We start from the raw sequence: 17,088 nt of genomic DNA on the forward strand, positions 1-17,088 counted from the left end.
ATTGATTCGAGTACCCAAGGCAACAAATGGAGAGAATTAGTGGTATACAAAAAACCCTAGGAAGGAACTATAAAAGGGGATGGAGCCAATAGCAAAAACCATTCAGCAATAATGAATCAGAGCACAAAGACCATTTGAAAAGCTCCACCTTAAAGAAATAGAAAAAGGGTAAAACACTATGAGGGATCCTAAGACAGGCACTAGAGGATACACTTGGATTCAAGAGGATTCAAACCTCACAAGTCTTGGAAGCTTATAAAGAGCTATTTAAGTCTGTGACTTTTGAACTTATTTGAACTTTGTGACATATCCCAGTGAAAAGAAGGGTCCAATGTACTAAAACTTAATATAATGAAATATCATTTTATTTTATGACGATCCTTAATGTCCTTACTTGCTTTTTCTTTATTTCTTTACTATTCCTCAGCCATTTACTTTACAATATGTGTATATTTGCATGTATAAATATGTATGTGTTGTAGGATCCATGTTTTGTGCACAACTTGGTTCGTAATCAGTCCAATATAACTGCGGTGAACCAAGCTCAATCCACCAAACAACAAGTATAAGGCCCAAGATCCTTGTTTCTACTTGGGCCTGGGTACTGTCAAAAAAAAAGAACCCACATTAAAAGGCGACTCCGCTGGGGACTAGGCAAAGAAGAAGGAATGAGCAGTCCCTTTATAAAGCATCGCTCCAAGACCAATGAACAGCAAGGTACCAACATGTAACCCGCAGCATCAGAACCTGTGGGAGGAAATGAAGTGGCTTCTAGGCAAAGGAATGAGGAGCCCTTGGTAGAACACAAAGTTGTCTCAGGGCAGAGGTATGAGATGCGAGGACCAGACCCTTTGGTCCAAATGGAAGAAATGGTGAAGGACCTTCAATAAGAGGTCCGTCTCCTTAAATAAGGAAGAACCCAAGAGATTCGAGATAATGCCCCTCCCTTGGTCAACTAGGAAAGAGTCTAGCTAGAAGGATGGTCAGCAGTAGGAGGGGGAGCCAATCCCCAATATCTCACTTTAGTAGACATGAACGCCCTTTTTGAACAAGAAAGGGAGAAGCTCTCAGGGATCTCCAAGCAATTTCAAATTGATAAAATAAGGAATTTTTCAATTATGGTTTTCTTAATTTTCCAATAATTAAATAAGTAGCGACTCCATTGTAAAACCCTTAATCTAAAGGGGAAAATATAACTAGTCGAACCACCATTTTGAGAGTCAATAACACGACTCCACCCATTTACGTGGGTTTTGCCCAATATTCTATAAAAACGAGCTGAGGGCACGGTCTCTCACAACAAGCTGTGCATGAACCCCCTGAAGTGTGCCTTCGGTGTATCTATTGGGAAATTCCTTAGATTCCTCATATACCACGGAGGCATAAGTGTGGATCCAACCAAGGCCACTGCCATTGTAACCATGAAGAGGCCGACAACAATCAGAGAGCTCAAAAGCTTCTTAGGAAAGGTCTCTTACATCAAAAGGTTTGTGCTAGGATTGGCCTCAGTAATAAGTGGGCTATCCAAACTGTTGAAAAAGGGAGCTAAGTTCACCTGGGGACCTGAACAGCAAGAAGCCTTCTAGAGGATCCAACAAATCATGAACCATTTGCCCACCCTACAAATGCCAGTACGTGGGCAGCCTCTGTTGCTGTATTTAGCATTTAACTCCCAAGCTATCGAGGCATTACTAGCTCAAGAAGATGACAAAGGAAATGAGCAGCTTATTTATTATGTAAGCAGGGACTTGAAAGATATCAAAACCAGGTATCCCAAGATAGAAAGAGCACGCCTAGTAGTTATTTACGCGTCCCAAAGGCTGAACCGTTACTTTTCAGCCCACCAAATCCTCCTGATGTCTAAGCCTCATCCTATAAAGGCACTCCTCCATCAGCCCTTATTGACCAAAAGAGTGGCACAGTGGTTAGTATTGCTCTCCCAATATGACATTGGCTTAAGGACCCCTAAGGCCGTCAAAAGCCAGGCCATAGCAGATCTACTAGCCTGGTTCCCCGGAGAAGAAGAGTATCCATTAAGCGAGGAAATCCCAAGGGAAGTGGCAGTGGTAGAGCTACTAGGGATGAAATGTACCATGAGATTCGATGGATCAGCAACAATAGCCTCAAATGGCATAGGGGTCGTATTGAGCTGCGAAGACGGGGACACCGTACCATTATCCTTCAAACTTAAGTTTTCATGCTCAAATAATGCTACTGAGTACAAGGCGTACTTGACTGGGCTGGCTGAAGCATTTAGTATGAGGATCAAGCACATGAGGGTCTTGGGAGACTCTAATCTTGTGGTCTCCTAAGTCAAAGGAGACTTTGCATTGAGGGATCAAAGCCTGGCATACTATCGGACTTGGGCACAGAAGGTAGAAGGAAAATTTCTGACCTTTAGGGTGGAGTACGTCTAAAGAAGTGAAAACTGGTTCGCTGACGCACTAGCCACCTTAGAATCCCAGATACCTTTTAAGGAAGAATGCATCTTGATAAAGGTAAGCAAGTAGCAGACTTCCATCATAGAGACCCTTAAAAGGATGTTTCCGGAGGAACCAAATGAAGAAGATTGGCGGAGCGAGATAAAGAGAGAAGTGGGAAAGCTAGCGCGGGGGAAGTATTAAAGAATTGAAAGATTACACCTTGATAGATGGGGAGCTATACAGAAGGCTACCTAGAGGGATCCTGTCCAGATGTATTAGCGAGAAAGAAGGAAAAATGAAGTTGGAGGAACTACACAACCAGATCTTCGAGGTTGCAGAAAGAGTCAATCTGTACAGGAGGATACAACATATGAGGTACTATTGGCCTAACATGAGCAAATAAGCTACATCTGTACTAGAAAAGTGTCAAAATTGCCAACTCTTAGTGTACAAATAAGAAAGCTATGCTGTATTTGTTGCAAAAGATTGGAGTACCCCATTTACAAGATACCTGACTCAGGGAATCTTACCAGCTGACAGGAAGCTAGCCCACCAATTCAAGAAGCTAGCTATCCGGTATTTTCTATAGAATGGGATCTTGTTCAAAAGAGGGTATAAAGGGGATCCCTTGAGATGCTTGGGGCCCAAGGAAGCCAGGGAAGCAGCAAATGAAGTTCACTCGAGGGAATGCAGGAGTCACCCGGAGAAGAGAAGGATCCATAAGAAACTATTGCAATTAGGATATTATTGGCCCACCATGAAGAAGGACTTTGAGGAGCTGGTTAAGACGTGTCACACATGCTAAGTACTAGGGGATACGATACATACTCACCCAAACGCGCTACAAGATATGACTACCCCATGATCTTTCCTTACTTGGAGGCTTGACCTCATAAGGCCCATAAATCCACCTTCAACAGCCACATATGGATCCTAGTATTCACTAAGCACTTTACAAAATGGGTGGAGGCCATCCCTTTAAAGAAGGCCACCAGAGCAGTAGTTTTAAACTTTATTCGTGGGCACATCATCCTGTGGTTTGAGATCCCCAAGAGACTGATCAATGACAATGGTACCCCGTTTGTGAACAAGGAAGTAAGGAGCCTAGTGGAGGCGTACCACATTAAACACATGAGGTCTATGCCATATTACCCATAGGGAAATGGTCAAGCCAAGGCTACTAATAGGGTGATACTGAAAATCTTGAAGAAAATGAAGCATGAGTATGGGAGAAGGTGGAGTTCCCACCTGACAGATGTACTCTAAGCCTGCAGGGGATCCTTGAAGACAACTACAGGATTTTCACCATTCTCCCTTATTTATGGGACAAAGGTCATCAGCCCAGTAGAGCTAACTATCCCTACACCGAGGGTGGTCCTTGAGGAAATCCAAAGAGATGCGGATGACACACACGCCAAGGGAAGGCTGGTAGAACTGGAAGGACTAAAAGAAAAATGAGAAGTGGCAAAAAGGAGAAGTCAGAAGTACCAGCAGAAAATGGCAAGGCATATAGGCAGGCAGTACACCCAAGGATCTTCGTAGAGAGGCAGCTGGTATTAAGAGCAACAGAACACATAAGGAAGAATATCCCAAGACCCTCCAAGTTTGCTCAAAAGTGGGAAGGACCCTACATTGTCAGAGAAGCCTACGACAGCGGGTATTATTACATTGCCAAGGAGGATGGGACCTCCTTAACAGATCCCATAAACGAAAAATGGCTAAAATAGTACTATGTGTAAAGACTATGGTACACCAGGGACCCCGCTTTTTGTCACCCTTCATTCCACTAAGTGTTTGATCACTCTCTATGTTATTGGGCCTTATCTTTTGTCATATGTTTGTTTTGCTAAGAACTTTATTTAGCAATTTCTTCTTCAAAATCCATGTTAAAAGGCCACTCTATGTTAGGACCTCTTCTATCTTATGTTTTTAAGTTGTCATCTTATGTTTTTAAGTCATTATGGTGAATTTCAATGAAGTTTTCTTTCAAAAGTCCGAGTAAACCGTGCAATCATACTTAGATAGTACTACATATAACATGGCCTGCATTTGGCCAAAATCTTGGTTGGGTACTTAGGCCAGCACTTGATTAAAAAAAGAAAATGGAAAAAAAGAAATCTTTTTCTAGTACATGGCCCTGGACCTGCACCAACATCAATCCAAGTATATAACCCAAGACCTGGGTTGGAAAATAAGCCTTCTAAAGGTACTTGGCCCAGTACTTGTCACAAAAAGAAGGGCCTACCTAGTCCATGATCTAGGACTTGGATGAGGGTAAGTAGCTAAAGTACCTAGTTTAGGACCTTTGTAGAAGCACAATCACTACAGTACCTGGCCCGGGACCTACCACAAAGTGAATCCCCAAGAACCATGGCCTAAGACTTAGAAAAGAAAAAAGAAGAAATGGAGGAGAAGACAACACATGAAAAGGAAAAGGAAAAGAAAAACATACAAGAACAAGAAGTTGCTGAGGTTCACATATCAAAAAAAAAAAAAAAAAACCTTGACAACCAAGAGTACCTAGAAAAAAAGAAGGGAAAGTAACTTATGCAATCTGAGTTTCTTAAAAAAAAAAAAAAAAAAAAAAAAATGCGCTAAGGTATGAGGCCAACTAGCAAAGAGCCCTCGGGAGGAACTACAGAAGTGGAGGAAGTAGCTGGAGAAGAAAGGGCTTGCTACTTCCTGATCTTTAAGTCTTGTAGAACCTTATAAGCACAGGCCAAAGCCTCCTCAGCAGCAGCAATCTCAACATTAAGATCCCTGGAGGCCTTCCTCTGAAAAAATGCATGAGCCAAAGACCAAAGGTACTCCAACAAGATTGAGTCTTGCCTTCATGAGATCTTGCACCACCCCCCTTCTACTCCAAAAGCCTCCCCTCAGACAAAGAATCAAGAGACGTATCCTTCAGGGAAACCAACACAGCACAGAGTTCCATTAGGATGTTCCCCAAAAACAAACCTCCCTTAAACCCATTGGGAAGTCCCCATGGACTTTAAGCAATCCCTTTAGGAGAGACAAGCCCACAGCAGGCACAGAGAATCACAAGAAGCTGACAAAGGGTGGCCCAAAGCGATGAAAGTGACTTGTAGGGAAACTGTTGAATTCTAGGGAGTCAAAATGAGTCAAGAAGGCAGGAAAACCTGAGTGGAGATCTGAAACAGTCATCTCTGAGGCCTCCTCTATCGTTGTGTCTCTTTCCTCAGGAAGAGAAAGACCCTCAGGCCTTGGAGTGGTTTGGGAGATCCCCAACTAAGCCTCAATAATCTGAACAGCAGGGAGGTGTCCTCTGGCTTCCTCAATAGTCACAAGCTTGGATTTATTGGGGCCCATACCAGCGTCTATAAAACGAATAAGGTTATGAAGCAGGAAAAGGTACAGAAAAAAAAAGGGGGAAAAAGTAAGGAACAACTACCAGTCTTTCGTGGTAAAAACTTCCTCTTGAATCTGAGTTACCGCTTCAAGGAGGATAAGAAGGATGAATAACACAGATGCTAGTGAAGGACAAGATAAGGCCTACCCGTTCTTGTAGATGAGGTTGTGGTCCCAAAGGACTCCTTAGCTGCCCCAAGTTCAACAGTTTGCTCAGCCATCACAGTTTTAGCTGGGCTAGAAGTCTGCCTAGGCTTGGGATCCTAAGGGACAGAGGACTGAGTGGTTTTAGGATCTTGAGTAACTGAGGAAGTAGAAGCTAGCACAGACTTGGCATTCCTGACTACCTGTTTGGCCTCCCCTGCCACTTCACCACTAGAGAGCCACTTTACCACTGGAAAGCCCCTTCTCCACACTAGAAACAGTTGGAGGCTGAGTTGTCACCACTCTCTCCAGCGAAGTACCACCGGTCATAGGAGGAAGCATCTCCACCTGTAAAAGAAAGGAAAAGAAGGAGGGACAATTGGCAACCCAATAGCAGAAATGCACAAGCCCAAAGGAAGGGGGACAAGCGAAGAAAGAAGTAAGAAGGAATGGAAAGTGTCATACCACATCATCACCAGAGGAAGGGATTGTTGCTCCCTTAGGGTCGGACTTGTGTTTAGACTACAAAACAAAACAGAAACCACTCATCAATAAAAGAAAATAGAAAGAAAAGATACAGCAAAAAAAAAAAAAAAAGAACAACAACAAACCATGAAATAAGATAAGAAGGCATCAAATAAACTAAAGAAGAAAGGATGAGAGAAGAAGGAATGAGGCCTTGCCTTTCTCTCTCTCTACAAGTTTTTCAGCAGTCTTCTGCTTACTATGAGTACGCTTAGAAGGTCCCTGGGGAGATTGGGAAATAATGGTAGGGGACCTTGAAAAACCTTAGGCTGAAGAATTAAGTAACAACTATAGAAGAAGTCCCTTTAAGAGAATCCATAGGGATCTAAAGGATAGAAGACCTTACCTTAGTCTTCACTCTAATCTTTAGGATGGGAGGATGGCTGACCTTCTTTCCAACAGCAGAGGGGTCCACCTCCTTAGGGTCTTTAGAAATAGTAAGCTGCTTACGAGATGAAGCAGTCTTTCTCCTTTTGGTGTCTTGACCAGCCTCAGTACCCTCAACACTCTCCTCAACTTCGGATTTCTTGATAGTTTCCTTCTTGATCTTCTTCTCCTTACCCTTACCAACAGGAGTTGCAGCACCAATTTCTTCAACCACCTTTTTTTTAATAGGCACACTAGAAGAAGAGCCCACAATTAGGTCACACCTTGGCCAAGAAGCAGGGAAGTCATTAGCATAGGACATCTAGCCACCCCTAGCAGCGTGCCACTCCATAAAACTAGTCTTGCTACTTATTGCAACAGATATGACACCAGCAATAGGAAGAGCTAATCACTTGTTATAAGAGAAAGCAGAGAAGAGATCAGGGTCAGGGACCCTTCCAATTGTACCTAAACCAACAAAGTCCAAAAAGGACTTCTAAACCTTCCTCCAATAACCAGTAAAGCCACTCGAAGCAAAGACTGCTTGCTAGGAATTTGGCACCACGAACTAGGGGCTCCTTTGTGACTAGTAAGAAAAGGTTTAAAGCCTTAGGAATGGATCCAGAGATGGAAGAGAAGGCATCACCTCTTTAAACACTAGCGGGATATCCTAATCAAAGCCAAACTACCAAAGCACCCGATATGCAGAATAATGAGTGTACTTAGGGCCACTCGTTGAAGGAATTGGAAGCCATGAAGGGCTGATGCAAGCCAAGTACGCCAAGCTGCTCTCATCTCCTCGACGCAGATCAAAAGTGTGGCCTGGAGAGTTCAAGAATAAGGACAAAACAGAATCACAAGCAAACCTAGGGCTGAACTCTCAAGGGGAACTCCAATTCAAGTGCCCCCTCTGGTCAAACAGTTCCATAAGATTAACATTACCACCCTTCAAGTTAGACCAACGAAAGATAATAAGGTGGCCATCAATAAAGTTGCCACACAAGCCCTTGATCACATCTAGGGATCCTTGGAACTTATCCTTTACATACTTCAAATTCCTACACTTTGCCAAAGTAACAAAAGATCGATCCCACACAAACGCTTAAAGGATGGTGCAGTGCAAAGACGATGTTATAGCGTAACAGGAATTATCTTCAACCTTATCACCATGAAGTAGGTCTAACTGGGAATAAATGTGGCCTAAGAACATGGGAGCTAAAGGATACCTGGTACCCCTAGCCAACTTGATAGCCAAAGGGAAGAATGTAGACTTGATCCCATATCTAGGAAACTCACTGAAAAGAAACTTACTCAGCCACAGCGCAAGGAACCCAGCTTGCTTGACAGCTTTATTTTTTTCCTGAGAAAAGGTCATTACCCATTTACCCATCCTGGTTGGCCTACCTCTGGAAGAAGCGATATGCCCACCAAAATGCTTGAAAAGTTGCTCCTCAACCTTGAGATCCTTAGTAGAGAGTTAGATGTTGAAGGGATTCTCATCACCAAACACAGGAAGGAAGAAATTATTCAGCACATCCTTCAGAGTAATGGTGAGTTTGCCAACGGAAAAGAAAAATGTATGGAGCGAGGGAGACCAATGGTGCACCAAATGTCTTAAGCCTTTGGTGTCCCTAAAGCCTTCCAGATTCTTGAAAATTGCCACTGAATTCAAGATCCCAATGCGCTCTAAGCAATTGGTAAACCCACCATCAGATAGCTCCTCATCCACCCAATTGAACCAACCAATGATCTTCCCTGGAGCGAAATCAAAGAAGATGGGAACTGCCTCTCGAGATCCCCGCCTGATTTGAAGGTACAAGATTTCCCTTGGGTCTGGGACTTGAGCAGAACTGGCAAACCCAGACTGACTAGAGAACACCCAGGAGTGTGGGGTGGGAGGAGCATCACCATGAGTAACTTGAGGGAAGAACAAACTGGGAGTGTACCAAGGGTCTTGTAGAGGAAAGGTTGGGTGATCTGAGACTTCCTGCACCTCGCCCTATGCTAACCTTGCTGAGGAACCCTCACCTTCAGAGGGAGTGGGAGAACGCTCTTTCCTCTTTCGAGAAGAAGAAGAGGAAGCCATGAAAGAATAATGTAACAAAAGGCCAAAAAAGTTAAGAGCGGAAGAAAAAACGATGAAGGAGGAAGCAAAAGGGGAGGGATGTACTGGAAATTATTTTGTTGAGAAAATGAAAAGATGCTTAAAGGTTGAACTGATTGCAATAATGGCGTAAAGAAAAGTTGAAGAAGACGTAGCAAAGAAAAATGCGCCAGTTGCCAAAATTCAATTTTATAGGAAAAGTTATTTGTCAGTTATTAATGGGAGTTATGGGAAACATAAAAAGAGGAGGAAGAAGTTTACCCAAACACTTAACTCCCAACTACCATGTTCCTTGAAAAGAAGGAGAGTTACAAAAGAAGTGGATATGTGGAATCAGAATGCCAGAGGACAACGTGGAGGAGCAGGATCCCAAAATAAGAAGACAAGGGACCCCAAAAGTGATAGAAACACTAATCACAAAGCCTTGGAAGGCCAAGAGTCTCGTTTGCTCACACATGGGTTGCGGACAACCCACGAGCTCGAGGGGCTAAATATTGAGGTCCAAAATATCACAAGCATTGCATCAAGGCCCAAAATATTACAAAATTAAAGTTTAGAGCCCATTTGAGCCTCCAAAGAAGGGACAAGGCCCAAATCCGCCAATCAAGGCCCACTTAAGATATGTAGGAGGGGCTCCAAACCCATGAATGGGCAAGCTTTGGTCCTTAGAAAATAAAGGAAAAGGAAAAAGGAAGCTCAGCCCAGCCCTTGTAAGGGAAATTTGCTGGGGAGCCTAGAAAGGGACTAGACCAGGATGCCTTGGGACTTTTAGAAGCCTGGGATCCTTAAGATATGTGGAAAGAAGTTAACTAGGATTAAGACAGCTCAAGGGAGCATGCTTATGGACACAAAGAACGAAGGTGGATATATCCCATCAGCCACCTATGGTTCAAAAAAGGCTGATGGCTTAGGAGTCAGCACTTCAAAAATGGAAGTCTGGTACCTCGGGGAATGCAGGAAAGTGGACCATGAAGGAAGGTGATTGGGGATCTTTCAACTTGACAAAGAGGAATCTACTCATTTAGAGAAAATGACAAAAGATGAAGCAACCAAAAAGATGGGTCTGAAAAGTAACATCTAGAAGCTTTGGAAAAAAGTGACTGAAAGTCAGCTCTTAGGGCCTCATAAAAGAGGAAGGTCAGCTAGGAACTTTTGGGGGATAAACCTCAAAAGGGGAAAACAATTAGAAAATAAGGAAGGGACCAGCCACCAATGTTGCTGACACAACATTGATTTTGGTACCCAGGGCAACAAATGAAGAGAATCAGTGGTACACCAAAAACCTTAGGAAGGTACTATAAAAGGGGATGGAGCCAACAACAAAAACCATTTAGCAATAAGGAATTAGAACACAAAGACCATTTGAAAAACTCCACCTCAAAGAAATAGAAAAAGGGAAAAACACTATGAGGGATCCTAAGACAGGCACTAGAGGATACACTTGGATTTAAGGAGATTCAAACCTCACAAGTCTTGAAAGCCTACAAAGAGCTATCTAAGTCTGTGACTTTTGAACTTATTTGAACCTTGTGACACATCCCGGTGAAAAGAATGGTCCAATGTACTAAAACTTAATATAATGAAATATCATTCTATTTTCTGAGAATCCCTAACATCCTTACTTGCTTTTTCTTTATTTCTTTATTATTCCTCAGCCATTTACTTTACAATATGTGTATATTTGCATGTATGAATATGTATGTGTCGTAGGATTCATGTTTTGTGCACAACTTGGTTCGTAATCAGCCAATATAGCTGCAGTAAACCAAGTCCAGTCCACCAAACAACAAGTATAAGGCTCAGGATCCTTGTTTCTACTTGGGCCTGGGTACTATCCAAAAAAAAGAACCCACAACGTGTAAAATGAGTCAAACTAGTCGTGTAAGTAATATATAGAGTTTTTTAAACAGACTTATAAAACATTACATAACGAGAGTACTACTACAAAGACCCTAACTTTTGTAGTAGTAGCCTATGATTATAAGAACTAAAACTCTAAAAAAAAATAGGGGCATAAGTTAAACCTATCAACCCAACATCTCGGGTTGGTTTTCATGAGTTGAAATTTTATTTTGATTTTAAGTTGAGTTGATAGTTTTTTCACCCCATTTAACCCAACTTGGCCCAACATATATAAGTTTATTTCATTACTATTTTTGTCTTTTGCCTTTTTATTTATTTATTTATTTATTTATTTTTACTTTGATATGTTTTGCTATTTTAAGAATTAGTTTTGATGAATTTGTAAATTTGCAGTATAATTTAAGTATATTGTGTGAATAGTAATAATTTATTCTAAAAATAATTAAATATTTAATGAAAATCAATTTTTTACAATCATGAACATGTAAGTATAATCCACCAACTAAACCTAGATTGGGTTGAAAATTCCTCATCATGACAATTTCGCATTGGGTTAAAAAATCTTTCCAACCCAACCTATACGCTATCCTAGACTAGACCCTTATTTCTCATTCGCTTTTTCATCCTAGTTTCGATGGCTTAATAAGTCCAAAGAAAGAAATAAATCAGGGGTCACATGTAATAATTCCTTCTCAACTTCTTCTACCAACAATGATAATGTATCTATGGAATATAATTTGTCTCACTTTCTCTCAGGGACGGACCCAAGTGGGGGCTCAGTCCCCCGGGTCCAAATTTTTTTTTAGATGTTATATATTTTATTTTTGTAGTTGGGACCCCTTTCAAAACCTTAGTCCCCCATTCTCTTCAATAAGCATAACTAGCCTCACCCAAATAGCAATTATCCAACCCAAAAACTTAACAAAAACAATAAAAAAAACATTCACAATGGTGATTGTATTTTAGCAAAAAAAAAAAAAAAAAACTAGCATCAAAGAACCAAAAAATCATGTGTTATTGGAGAAGTTAAAACTAATTTTTTTGCAACTACAATAAACTGGTATAAATACCAGTTGATTGTAGCAAGTTGTTAAAAATAAAATATAATATTTTATTAAAATTATATCTCTTCCTTCAATTAAAATACTCAAATTCTCTCGCTTCCTTTATTATTGAGTTGTTTATATTATTTCAAATTAAGTGATAAAAAAAATAGAACATTTGATATTGGTTGCATTGTAAAGTGAGGCAGTAAAATAGATGAAGGTGCTAAAAGCTAAAATTTTTAGTACTGCCACTGTGAATGCTCTAACTTTAACAAAAAAAAAAAAAAAAAAAAAAATCCTAATCAGCCTAGTATTAAAAAAACATTATTTTGTTTTGTTTTTGTTGGTAAATGATTGCATCTTAATGTATTTAGAAACAATATTTTTGAGTATTTATAATTTTTAAATACTATATGAATGTTTATTTGAAGTTTATTTATTTATTTTTTATATTCCGGCCCTCACTAGCTTAAAATCCTAGATTTACCCTTACTTTTTCTTAAAAGTTATTATGATATTTGAGTGAAATTTGTGGTATGCTTTGATTTATTTTTTTTAAAACTTGGATTTTTAAAATTTATTTATTAAGGGCACATCTTGTTTTTGTTCAAAGTATTTACTAAATTAAATGAAATTAACTTTTTTTTTTTTTTGAGAAAGAAATGAAATGAAATTAACTAATAGTTCTTTTTTCACTGTAATAAACCCATAAACCAATAAATTTAAACTGTACCATAGAAATCCTTTGATTGGTTCTTTGATATAATTTTCTAAAAATTGGGATGAGAGAGCGCGTGGAAATAGCTTGTGGTGGGTGTGTGTTAATTACAATCTGAATGAAGTGTGTCTGAACACATAAAATTCCTCGTTAAGTAACGGGCGAGTGAGTGAGTGAGTTGGTTGGGACTTGGGAGAGCCAAACCCCAATCAACAGATAGAAGACCGCGGGTCAGGGTGGGTTTGGTTTTGGGGCAAAAATGCGTTGGATGGCGAATCCACGGTTTTCTCGGGCCAAGTGGGTTTGACCAAAGACGCCGAAAACCAACGCCTGCTTTGGAAAACGAAAGCTCAGCCACAGCCACCCACTTAGCATTTGCCTTAGCAGCTCACAACAGTTAACCCAAAATAACTCCTTTTTCTTTCTACTTCTTTTCTTTTTGTAAAGCCTGCGTTGTAACTTGTCACTACCACCACACCTTCTTCACTAGCTACAAAGTGACAGCAAACTCAAACCAAAATCACAGTCACAAACACTTTGGAAAATAATTATTAACTATTTTCAAATTCTTTTATGCCATCGAATTAAAATATATATATATTTTTAATAATAATAATACTCTCATCCCCAAAAACATAAATGAAAATCAAACCCCACACTTTACCAACCTTGTCTATATTTGTCTCCGTTACTTTTTCTTAGTGGTCCTCTCTTTTTCTCTCTCTGTCTCTCTGTGTCCGAGATTATATCTTTGGTTTTGTTTATCATTTTGAGTGGTGGGGTGATTTTTAATTTTGATGGCAAAGAATGAGGGATTTGTGGGGGACCATCTGAGACTGAGAGGAGCACCTGCTGCTGCTACTTTCTCTCAGCTATTGTTGGCAGAGGATGATGATGATGATGATGAGAACAATAATGGTGTTGCTGTTTCTGTGGGTCTTGATGTGGACCAGACCACCAGCTTCAACTACTCTTCTTCTGTGTTTTCTTCTGAAAAGCCACCCAAAATGCTCTGCTTTGGGAACTATCATCAGAAGCACCACCAAGGAGATCAGCTGGTATATCCACCATTAACTGAGAATAATATCACTAACACAAATACTACCACTCCACAGAAATCAGGGGTTACATGCAGCGATTCCTCATCAGCTTCTTCTGGCAACAACAACAACAATAATAGCTGTGTCACTTTGAGTGTGAACACTTTGTCAAAACCTGATGTAAGTGAATCTACCTGGTGTTATAAAAAGTTTATGTTTTTGAGTTTATTTATTTTTATATGGGTTTTATTTTATTGTTTGATTTTTTATTGAAGAAAAAGCGAAATGGGTTCGGTCAGGAATCGGCGCAGTGTGGTAGCGCCATCACCACGGCTGTGGTGGCAACTCAGAGAACCTCTAAAAGAACGAAAACGGCGAATCCTACACCAGCTGGCCATGCAAAGGTTAGATTTAGATATACCAATAATATCAGATTTCATCTTTCTTTCTCACACACACAATTACAATGCATGTCTCTAATCGAATAAGTATCGATACGGATACGAGACAAGTATAGATATTGTATATATTCTTGGTTATATGTCACTTTTTTTTTTTTTTTTTTTTTGAAAATTTAAAATCCATATTAAATGGACACTTTAATTATTATTATTTTTTTTTTTTTTGAGAATCGACACTTTAATTAATTAATATAAATATGTAGTATTTTTAAGAATATGTTATGTTAGTTTTTGGTTGAAAAGATCATGTTAAAAGAGATAAAGTATGTCTTGACCATAAAACTAATTAATAATCTTTTAGTCTAGTAAGTATTGAGTAAGAGAGAAGAAGATAAAAATTTTAAAATGATAATAAGTTATGGATTGTCCCAAAAATTTAGATAAATCTAATCATTTACCTATAAAAAAAAAAAAAAAAAAAATCCTAATTGTCAGTATCAAATGCGTGTTAGATATGAATATGGATGTTACTAATTTCTAATTATTTTTTGGGCTGATAGGATTGTGGGTTGTAAAGATGTCATATTTAATTGAGCAACAAAAAAAAGGATGTCACGTTTAACTATTTAAGGCTCTTTGTTCAATTGTTCTCATATGTATTTCACATTGTGATTTTTTGTTTTGCTTATTCTTCTTTGAAATGGCAGAGGAAAGAGAAGTTAGGAGAAAGGATCACAACATTGCAGCAGCTTGTTTCTCCCTTTGGCAAGGTAAAAAAACAATGACCATATTTTTTTTCAACAAGTAATTTACCATTATTTTGGCTAGTATAATAAGAATATGAACATTTACAAAAACATTTTATGAATAAAGTTCCATTACTATAGTTCAAAACTTATGCAAGTGAAAGTGAAAGTGAAAGTATATGACAGTATATATTTTGAGTGGCATGCAGTGATGTTTGGAAATTGAAACTTATGAAAATGAAATATTTGCAGACGGATACAGCCTCAGTGCTTCATGAAGCGATGGGATATATCAGATTTCTGCAAGACCAGGTCCAAGTCCTGTGCTCTCCTTACCTTCAACGCTTGCCCTCTTCTTCACAACACCACCTACCAAAACTTGTACGTACCAAATAAGAACATATCTTTGTCAGATTCTTTTTCTTTCTCTTTCATATGGCAATTTTGAATGCATTTTTATTTTTTTATATTTAGATCCTCATAGTTTCTCTTGTCCTATCAATTTTTTTCCCCTAAGCATCATCAACGTGGGACCTATAATAAGATGTGTGGGTCTTAACTTAAACGGTCCGGATTCAACTGGACCTGTCTTTCTCAGAACTTGATCGTGAACGTGGGTTCCACATAAATGTGACTAATCACTGACCTTGTAGAAATTTGACCCTTGGGTGAAAAAGGACTTCAAAAGTTGCAGTGTAATTTTTTTTTTCCCACCCAATTTTGGGGTGTTGCCAATGAGAGATTTTAGATTTTAGAATGGGTACTAGACACCGGATAGAATCAATAATATCTTTTTTTTTTTTTTTTTTTAATGAACTAGAATTAATAATATCTTGACCACACTCAACGTCACAATTTGTCAATTACTGTGAGTACCCACCAAGTGAGGGGAGGGAATTTGTGCAACTGTGAGTATCAAAGAAAAGTAATAAATTCGTATAATTAGTGGTGGACATTGGATGGAAAGTATTTATCGCTCACAATTGCACACAAGGTATCAAGTTGTGCAATTGAGATATCTCTAAAATTATTTGGTGAAGTGTGTCTCTCTGTTTCGTTTCAAAAAAAAAAAAATTTATTTGGTGAAAGAATTTAAAAGTGACCAGCAGACAATTATGTTACATAGAATAACTGTAAAAATTTGCTCATAAAAAAAAAAAAGAAAAAACTGTAAAAAATGTAGGCCTAAAATTACTCTTACTAGGTTGTAAATCAATAATAAGTAATAAAATAATAAGTAATAACTTCAACCTGATGTTTTTGCCTCTTTAGTACATTTCCTATGTACAGGGCTGTTGTTTTTGCCTCTTTAGTACATTTCCTATATACAGGGCTGTGTTCTTTCAATATACTTTCAAGTTACTTATAAAAATAAAATAAAAAAGTAATAACTTCAACTTGACAATAGTTGATGACAATGGTTGATAAGGTGTTGTAACTTGTGATGGTCAATAAAATAATTCACACCAATATGAGAGTAAACTTCACTGTCAAAAGAGTACAATAAACTGGATAAGAGTTAACGTAAGCTATTAACTTTTTACTGTGGTTTTATGTTAAGGAGGGTGGAGAAAATGGAGGCGGAGAAGCAGCAAGAAAGGAATTGAGGAGCAGAGGGCTGTGCTTGGTTCCAGTGGATTGCACCGTACACGTGGCTAACAACAATGGTGCTGATTTCTGGTCACCTGCAGCCATGGGAAACAATGTTTTTTCACCTTCAACAAAGCACAGTGAATACTGAATACTACTACTACTACTAGACCTAGTCTTGTCAAACTCTACTTTTTGTAAATGGGGTATCTTGTGCTTTGCCTATAATGGGTTAAGTTAACCTGTAATGACGGCTCGTTTTTGAGAAAAAAAGGTCAAAAAATGGTAAAAGCTGACAGCCATGAGAGTTTAGAATCTAAGTTCACACTCACATATGGCTATGTTGAAACATAGGAAAGTAGGTGAAAAAAGTGTTACGGAAACGAAAAGGGGTTGGTTTTTGCTTTTTGGGAAGGAATACGTGTGTGTGGTTTGGGGAATGGGATAAAGCTTTTGGCATGGCCTACACTTGTAAATTTCGCAGGGTTAAACCAATTACCAAGGCGATTTTGATAATGGGGCTGCTCCCTTTGTGCAATTTCTTATTTCTCTTCTCTGTTCTGTTCTAGGTTTTTTCTTGAGTTCTTCTAATATAATCAAACTCACGTCTTTTTAAGAGTTTGTTTGGATATTATTTATTATTAAAAATTAAAAATATTATAATAAAATAATTTTTAAATATGTGAATAATTTAAAAAAAAAAAATTGTTAAAATTTGCATTTGCGAGTTTTATAAACAATGTATGGGACTCA

The 17,088-nt window shown here is 38.9% G+C and overlaps 1 protein-coding gene across 2 annotated transcripts; it reads left to right on the forward strand.

Moving 5' to 3' along the window:
- The first annotated feature begins 12,765 nt into the window (after nucleotides 1-12,765).
- LOC115967603 (transcription factor bHLH113-like) lies at nucleotides 12,766-16,840 on the forward strand. Of its 2 annotated transcripts, none has more exons than XM_031086736.1 (5): nucleotides 12,766-13,778; nucleotides 13,874-14,002; nucleotides 14,707-14,769; nucleotides 14,998-15,126; nucleotides 16,310-16,840. In XM_031086736.1, exons 1-5 carry the CDS (start codon nucleotides 13,356-13,358, stop codon nucleotides 16,484-16,486), a joined length of 921 nt encoding a protein of 306 aa, XP_030942596.1. In that variant the 5' UTR covers nucleotides 12,766-13,355; the 3' UTR covers nucleotides 16,487-16,840. The 2 variants fall into 2 exon arrangements, with proteins under 2 accessions (XP_030942596.1, XP_030942595.1); XM_031086735.1 differs by having other exon boundaries at nucleotides 12,771-13,778; nucleotides 16,307-16,840.
- Nucleotides 16,841-17,088: the final 248 nt, after the last annotated feature.

Source organism: Quercus lobata, chromosome 11 (genome assembly GCF_001633185.2).
Source record: "Quercus lobata isolate SW786 chromosome 11, ValleyOak3.0 Primary Assembly, whole genome shotgun sequence".
In the NCBI taxonomy this organism is placed as follows: domain Eukaryota; kingdom Viridiplantae; phylum Streptophyta; class Magnoliopsida; order Fagales; family Fagaceae; genus Quercus; species Quercus lobata.